General features: G+C 51.7%; 1 protein-coding gene across 1 annotated transcript; it reads left to right on the top strand.

Annotated features, from left to right (window-relative positions):
• The first annotated feature begins 1,644 nt into the window (after positions 1-1,644).
• On the top strand, positions 1,645-3,688 carry gdpgp1 (GDP-D-glucose phosphorylase 1). The gene has a single exon (XM_078429920.1). The coding sequence runs from the start codon at positions 1,645-1,647 to the stop codon at positions 3,130-3,132; it is 1,488 nt and encodes a 495-aa protein (XP_078286046.1). The 3' UTR covers positions 3,133-3,688.
• Positions 3,689-8,782: the final 5,094 nt, after the last annotated feature.

The raw sequence follows: 8,782 nt of genomic DNA on the forward strand, positions 1-8,782 counted from the left end.
CCAGAGCATCTCTGGTCTGAAGCAAAGAAGACACCAGAGCATCTCTGGTCTGAAGCAAAGAAGACACCAGAGCATCTCTGGTCTGAAGCAAAGAAGACACCAGAGCATCTCTGGTCTGAAGCAAAGAAGACACCAGAGCATCTCTGGTCTGAAGCAAAGAAGACACCAGAGCATCTCTGGTCTGAAGCAAAGAAGACACCAGAGCATCTCTGGTCTGAAGCAAAGAAGACACCAGAACATCTCTGGTCTGAAGCAAAGACACCAGAGCATCTCTGGTCTGAAGCAAAGACACCAGAGCATCTCTGGTCTGAAGCAAAGAAGACACCAGAGCATCTCTGGTCTGAAGCAAAGACACCAGAGCATCTCTGGTCTGAAGCAAAGACACCAGAACATCTCGGGTCTGAAGCAAAGAAGACACCAGAGCATCTCTGGTCTGAAGCAAAGACACCAGAGCATCTCTGGTCTGAAGCAAAGACACCAGAGCATCTCTGGTCTGAAGCAAAGAAGACACCAGAGCATCTCTGGTCTGAAGCAAAGAAGACACCAGAGCATCTCTGGTCTGAAGCAAAGAAGACACCAGAGCATCTCTGGTCTGAAGCAAAGAAGACACCAGAGCATCTCTGGTCTGAAGCAAAGACACCAGAGCATCTCTGGTCTGAAGCAAAGACACCAGAGCATCTCTGGTCTGAAGCAAAGAAGACACCAGAGCATCTCTGGTCTGAAGCAAAGACACCAGAGCATCTCTGGTCTGAAGCAAAGACACCAGAACATCTCGGGTCTGAAGCAAAGAAGACACCAGAGCTGATCTACGGACTGTTCCCAGGGACACATTCAGAGACTGACATCGAGTGCCGCTGGAAGGTCATCAACTCGGTGAAAGACGCTCTTTGGTCTGCCCGAGCTTTGTTGACCTCCCAGCGGAACGAGCTGTCCGTCGGAGAATGGCCCGCTGCAGACTAGGAGTATGTGCTGAGGGACGCACTGAAGCTTGGTGCAGCCAACGCCAAGGCTCTGTGGGGGAAGGACCACAGTCTAGGGTCATTCCGCTGCTGGACATGGGGGACAGGGTGTGGTGGAGAAACGCCCCTCCAAATAAGGGAAGGGATTCTGTGTAAATTTCTGTGTAAATTTGGAAATGAATATTTGCATTGAATGTGTAACCTCCAGAAATGTCGGATGGGGTTTTTTGAAAAGAAGTTGTTTTGTAAATATTTATTATTTGAATAAAGTATTTTTTGATATATATATATTTTTTAAAATCTCTGGTCTGAAGCAAAGAAGGAAGGGGAAGAGAGGGACGTGGGGCGTGGGGCGTGGGACGTGGGACGTGGGGTGTGGGACGTGAGGCGTGGGACGTGGGACGTGGGACGTGGGGCGTGGGGCGTGGGGCGAGGGACGTGGGACGTGGGACGTGCGGCGTGGGGCGTGGGACGTGGGGCGTGGGGCGTGAGGCGTGGGACGTGAGGCGTGGGACGTGGGACGTGAGGCGTGAGGCGTGGGGCGTCGGACGTGCGACGTGGGGCGTGGGGCGTGGGACGTGGGGCGTGGGACGTGGGGCGTGGGGCGTGGGACGTGGGGCGTGCGACGTGGGGCGTGGGGCGTGGGGCGTCGGACGTGCGGCGTGGGACGTGCGACGTGGCCAAGATGGCGGCGCCCATGGAGCGCGGTTCGGGGTCGGCGGGCGGCGGCGTTCGCACCGGGGAGGACGAGCAGGAAAGCCCGAGGCCCGAGCCGGCCTTCGTGTACACGGAGCGGGACTTCATCCGGAGCGGGGTGGGCTGGTCGGGGTCGGGGTCGGGGTCGGGGTCGGGGTCGGGGTCGGGGTCGCGCCTAGACCGGGCGCTGCTGTCGGCCTGGGCCCGGCGCTTGGCCGCCGGCTGTTTCCGATACCCGCTGCGGGGGCCCGAGCTGCCGAGCCGGGAGCTGCCAGGGCCCCGCCACCTGCTGGCGCAGCTCAACGCCCGGCGGGCCAGCGAGCGCCGCCCGCCACAGACCATCCTCGACCTCCGGCAGCCCCTCGACCCGCAGCGCTTCAACTTCAGCCAAGTCCCCGCCCGGGAGATCCTCTTCCCGCTGCGCCGGGGCGGGGGGACCGAGGCCCGGGTCGGTGGCCAGCCCGGTCCCGAGGCCCCAGCTCGGCCCGAGGCCCAGGTCCAACCTAATCCCGGGGGTCTGTCCGACCGCAGGCCCCTGCCTGAGGCCCAGGACCAAACCCATGCCGGGGCCCGAACTAATCCCGGGGCCCTGCCTGAGACCCAGACACAAGCCGGGGGTCAGTCTGATCCAGGGGCCCCGGACCAAGCCCATGCCGGGGCCCAAACTGATCCCGAGGGCCAGTCCCAGGCCAGTGCTCAGCTGGAGGCCCTAGACCATTCCTGGGCCCAACCTGATCCCGAGGGCCAAGCCGGGCCTCTGTCTGAGGCGGAGCCGGACGCCCTGCTGATCATCAACGTCAGCCCACTGGAGCAGGGTCACGTCCTGCTGCTGCCGGAGCCGGAGAAGCTGCTGCCGCAGACCCTGACGCGGGCAGCAGTGCTGCGGGCCCTGGAGCTGGTCTTACTGAGCTCCGACCCAGCCTTCCGGGTGGGATTCAACAGTCTGGGGGCCTTCGCCTCCGTCAACCACCTGCACCTGCACGGCTTCTACCTGCGGCACCGGCTGGAGGTGGAGTGGATCCCCACTGAGCCGCTGGGCGTGACCAGGGCAGGGGCCCGGGTCCACCGGCTGTGCGGACACTACACCCAGGCCCTGGTGCTGTACTCGGATGGCGGGGACTTGGAGGAGGTCGCTGACACGCTGCTCGCCATCACCCACCTGCTGCTGGATCGCTCGGTGGCCCACAACCTGCTCCTGACCCGGGGCTGTGGGCTGGGGCCACGACCCCCGGACCCCGACTGCCGAGACGGGGTGCGGCTCATCCTGTGGCCCCGCCGCTCCTGCTTCGGCGCCAAGGATAGCTCGGCCTTTAACGTGGCGTTTTGCGAGCTGGCCGGCTTCCTGCCTGTGAAAACGGCCCCGGACTTTGAGACTCTGACCGAGGAGTCGGCTCTGCGGATAATCGGGGAGCAACTGCTGCCGGCCGAGGAGTTCCAGCAGCTAGGCGCTGAAATAGCGGGACTCGCGCTGCACTGAAGCCCCGGCTTCATTCAATGAGAGACACAGCATGGAAACAGGCCCATCGAGTCCAAGCCGCCCATTGAGCGCCCATTTACACAAGTTCTATGTTATTCCCGCACTCACATCAACTTGGGGCAATTTACAGAAGCCAATTAACCTACAAACCAGAGATATAAACAACTGCACATGCCGATGTACAAAAAAATCCACAAAGTACTGGAATGACTCTGTGTCTTGGTCAGCATGGATGTGAACGACCTGTTTCCGTGCTGCCTGACTCTCTGATTCTAACTAACTGACTACCTCCTTCCTTCGCCCAAATACCTGGGTCAGTGTGGGCAGGTTGGGCCGAAGAACTGGAAACCACTCAATGAGATAGCAAGAGTTTCACATGAAGAGTTTCGACGTTGAGGGATTGCTACTTTCAACGCTTGACTAGAAACACTTGAACAATATGGAAAAGGGGAAGGAGAGTTGGAGGAAACTCTCCCCATGGCACTTTCACTCGGCATTTGATTGTTTGAAACAAAAATAGAAAATACTGGAAACTCAGCTAGTTAGGAGGACTTGAGTGGGGGGGTGGGGGGGAGTGAAGCAGTCAACATTTCAGGTCAAAGACGCTTCTCTGTTTCTGGGCGGCACAGTGGCTGGTAGAACTGCTGGCTCACACCGCCAAAGACCCGGGTTTGATTCAAATCTCCGGTGCTGTCTGTGAGGAGTTTGCACGTTCTCCCTGTGACCACGTGGGTTTCCTCCCACGACCCAAAGACGTGCGGGTTTGTAGGTTAATTGGCCCTCTGTAAATTGCCCCCAGTGGGTACGGAGTGCATGAGAAAGTGGAATAACATAGAATTAGTGTGAATGAGTGATTGATGATCAGCATGGACTTGAAAGGCTAAAGGACCTGTTTCCATGCTGCGTCTCTGAAAATATGTGGCTTGACCATCTGAATATTCACAGAATTTTCTAGCTTTCTTCAGCATCTGCAGTTTTTATTAAAATTTCACTCACTCGTTTGAAGTTGGTGTCGACTGAGGAACATGGTATCTTCAAAGGAAAACTTTATAATAAACTGTACCAGGATTGGATTTGAAAACTGCAGATGCTGAAAATCTGCACAAAATTGGAGAATGCTGATGGTTCTGAGCGGGTCAGGTAGCATCTGTGGAGAAGCACACATTTTGTATCAATGACCCTACAAAAGATTAAAACGGCATTGATTGCTGAGTTTCTAAATTTATGAAGCCTCCTCTGAACCCACCATTTTAAACTCTTTCAGCAATCTGTCTGAACCATTGCAATTCAATAAATTACTGATTTATTTTTTGAGATGGTTGTCAACAGCAAAAATTATGGGAGGTCATAAGGAATAGGAGTAGAATTAGGTCATTCGGCCCATCAAGTCTACTCCGCCATTCAATCATGGCTAGTCTATGTCTCCCTCCTAACCCCATTCTCCTGCCTTCTCCCCACAACTCCTGACACCTTCCCTGCACAGTCAGATTCATAGTAGTTTATTGCCATGTCCTGTCTTGTGCAATTAAACTTTTTGTTCCCATGAAGCTCACAGAGAAACCAGTACACACACACACACACACACACACACACACATACACACACACACACACACACACACAGAGTAATGATTTAAAAAAAACAATAAATACATTGATGAGTGCAAAACAACAGAATGGTGCAGAGATGTGAGAGGAAACCGGAACACCCGGAGAAAACCCACACAGTCACAGGGAGAACGTACAAACTCCGTACAGACAGCACCCACAGTCAAGATCTAACCTGGTTCACTGGCACTGTAAGGCAGCAACTCTAACACAGCGCCACTGTGCTAAGTCTCAGACTAAGGTCTGAAGAAGTGTCTTGATCCAAAACGTGTCTTGATCCACATTCTTCAGAGATGCTGCCTGAGCTGCTCAGCAACTCCAGGCACTTTGTGCCCTTTTGTCAGGATTGATGTTTGCTGGTTGTAATCATGTGATATTTACATCGACTGGCAGTACAGCCTTGGCTGATTATCCAGTTGGCCAAATGTAACTGGGGATTTACTGTATATTTATTTGTTTTGTTGCGTTTAATGTGCCTGTTAAGCTGCAGTGAGAATTTCATCGTATTGGATCTAGTGCATGAGCTAATTAAACACCCTTGAATCGTGACTCAAGTCTTATCGAACACCAAAAATGAATACTTACTATTTGAGAATATTCTAGAAAGGAACTTGGGACCAAAAAAAAAAGAATTGATTGGACTAAAGGGCTCAAAGTGTACAATTTTATTTCCTAAAGAGACCGTTGGATAAAACCTATGCTGTCTGACTTGTATAAATGAACCTACATTTTAAAAACTGACTGGGTCTAACTGATATTTGTTGTTACTGGGGTATTAAGCCAATCGTGCTGTTTCACCCATGGTTGAAGATGCTGTTTGTCAGTCACTGAGTGCTGTCTATCCCACTGCACAGGTTTTCTCAAGGCGTTGTGTGTGCATTTCTATAGCGCCTTTTGCAACTCAGATGTTTCTCAGCACTTCACAATTTAAATACAAGACCACTCTGCTGCAGTTCCACGTCCTGACTGACAGATGGCGCAATGCCTCAGTCATATGAAGACGTTGGGAACTGCAGATGCTGGATTCTTGAGCAAAACACAAAGTGCTGGAGGAACTCAGTGGGTAAAGCAGCAACTGTCAATAGTCCTTCATTTGTCATATATGCAACTGCACAGTGAAATTCTTTTTGCATATATTACACGTACAGGCACTGCCATTTTTGGTACCATTATTCAAAGTCCGGTCGATGTGTAGGAGCAGTTACCACAAACCGATGTCCCTCTCCAATCCTTGCCTGGCCATCTTTGTGGCCCATGGGTGCCTCCTGCATCCTACTGGTCCTTGATCCTGGTACAGGATCAGCAGGCAGTGAGGAAAGCAAATGGTAGTGTAACCGTTTCCTCCGTAACTCCCTGGTCCACTCGTCCCTTCCCACCCAAACCATCCCATTCCCGGGCACTTTCCCCTGCAACCGCAGGAGATGCAACACCTGTCCCTTTACCTCCCCCTCAACTCCATCCAAGGACCCAAACAGTCTTTCCAGGTGAGACAGAGGTTCACCTACACCTCCTCCAACCTCATCTATTGTATCCGCTGCTCTAGATGTCAACTTCTTTGCATCGGCGAAACCAAACACAGGCTCGGCGATCGTTTCGCTCAACACCTTCGCTCAGTCTGCCTTAACCAACCTGATCTCCCGGTGGCTGAGCACTTCAACTCCCACTCCCAGTCTGATCTTTCTGTCATGGGCCTCCTCCAGTGCCATAGTGAGGCCCACCGGAAATTGGAGGAACCACCTCATATTTCGCTTGGGCAGCTTGCAGCCCAGCGATATGAACATTGACTTCTCCAACTTTAGATAGTTCCTCTGTCCCTCTCTTCCCTCCCCAGTTCTCCCACTAACTTCCTGTCTCTACCTATATCCTTCCTTTGTCCCGCCCCCCCTGACATCAGTCTGAAGAAGGGTCTCGACCCGAAACGTCACCCATTCCTTCTCTCCTGAGATGCTGCCTGACCTGCTGAGTTACTCCAGCATTTTGTGAATAAAAAGCAAATGGTATGTTAGCCTTTATTGCGAGAAGATTTGAGTTTAGGAGCAAGGAGGTCCTACTGCAGTTGTACAGGGTCCTGGTGAGACCACACCTGGAGTATTGTGTGCAGTTTTGGTCTCCTAATTTGAGGAAGGACATTCTTGCTATGGAAGGCGTGCAGCGTAGGTTCACCAAGATGGCGGGACTGACATATGATGAAAGAATGGATCGACTGTGGTTCACTGGAATTTAGAAGGATGAGAGGGGATCTTATAGAAACATATAAAATTCTTAAGGAATTGGACAGACTAGATGCAGGACAAATGTTCCCGATGTTGGGGAAGTCCAGAACCAAGGGATCACAGTTTAAGAATAAGGGGTAGGGCATTTAGGACTGAGATGAGGAAAAACTTCTTCACCCAGAGAGTAGAATTCTCTGCCACAGAAGGCAGTGGAGGCCAATTCACTGGATGTGTTCAATTCACTGGATTTAGCCTTTAAGGGCTAACAGAATCAAGGGATATGGGGAGATCGCAGGAACGGGGTGCTGATTTTGGATGATCAGCCATGATCATATTGATTGGTGGTGCTGGCTCGAAGGGCCGAATGGCCTACTCCTGCACCTATTTTCTACGTTTCCCTTGAGGAGATTTTGCAGTGGAGCAGTCAAAATGTAGAAGGAAGGAACTGCAGAAACTCATTTACAAAAGAGGACACATGGTTTTGGAATAACTCAGTGGGTCAGGCAGCATCTCTGGAGAACGTGAAAAGGTGACTTTTACTGTCCATTTATTTGTTTGTTTATTTTATATATTGAACTTTTTCTTGTTTATTATGTGTTTTTATGAGTATGGTGTTTACATATCTATTGTGCTGCTGCAAGGAAGAATTTTATTGTATTGTTTTACGACATATTGACAATAAAACACTTGACTTGAAGTTTCAGGTTGGGACTTTTCTTTAGACTTACACAGAACCTGTACCTCACTGTATCTTTGCACAATGACAATAAACTGAACTTAAGATAGACACAAAATGCTGGAGTAACTCAACGGGTCAGGAATGGATGATGTTTCAGTCGTGACCCTTCCTCAGTCTCCAGTCCTGCCTCTGCTCTCTCCCAGCTTTCTTCCCGCACTACAATCAGGCTGAAGAAGGGTCTCGACCCGAAACATCACCCATTCCTTCTCTCCAGAGATGTTGCCTGTCCCGCTGAGTTACTCCAGCATTTTGTGTCTATCTTCGGTGTAAACATATAGGATTATTAAGGGGTTGGACACACGTTAGAGGCAGGAAACATGTTCCCAATGTTGGGGGAGTCCAGAACCAGGGGCCACAGTTTAAGAATAAGGGGTAGGCCATTTAGAACGTAGATGAGGAAAAACTTTTTCAGTCAGAGAATTGTAAATCTGTGGAATTCTCTGCCTCAGAAGGCAGTGGGGGACAATTCTCTGAATGCATTCAAGAGAGAGTTAGATAGAGCTCTTAAGGATAGCGGAGTCAGGGGGTATGGGGAGAAGGCAGGAACGGGGTACTGATTGAGAATGATCAGCCATGATCACATTGACAATAGACAATAGGTGCAGGAGGAGGCCATTTGGCCCTTCGAGCCAGCACCGCCATCCCCTCTCATCCTTCTAAAATCCAGTGTATACAAGCCTGGTCGCTCCAGTTTTTCAACATATGACAGTCCCGCCATTCCGGGAATTAACCTAGTAAACCTGCCCTCAATAGCAAGAATATCCTTCCTCAAATTTGGAGACCAAAACTGCACACAGTACTCCAGGTGCGGTCTCACTAGGCCCCTGAATGGCGGTGCTGGCTCGAAGGGCCGAATGGCCTACACCTGTATTGTCTATTGTCTAAACCAGCATCTGCAGTTCCTTCCTGCACATGAACTGGATTTTCACTCGATTCACCATAGAAACGTGTCTGCCAAATGGCCTACAAGGGTTTGATACAGCTGAGTGTTGGATGGGCTGGCATGAGGACGATGGGCCGAAGGGTCTGTCGGATCCTGGGCAGCGGCCAGGAGCTGCAGTTGCGGCCGAGGCCAGCAGGCGGCACCGCGG

The sequence above is a fragment of the Rhinoraja longicauda genome, chromosome 38 (genome assembly GCF_053455715.1).
Source record: "Rhinoraja longicauda isolate Sanriku21f chromosome 38, sRhiLon1.1, whole genome shotgun sequence".
NCBI lineage: Eukaryota > Metazoa > Chordata > Chondrichthyes > Rajiformes > Arhynchobatidae > Rhinoraja > Rhinoraja longicauda.

Coding starts and splice junctions, on each gene's coding strand:
- gdpgp1 (XM_078429920.1), top strand. CDS start 1,645: ATGGCGGCGCCCATGGAGCGCGGTTCGGGGTCGGCGGGCGGCGGCGTT.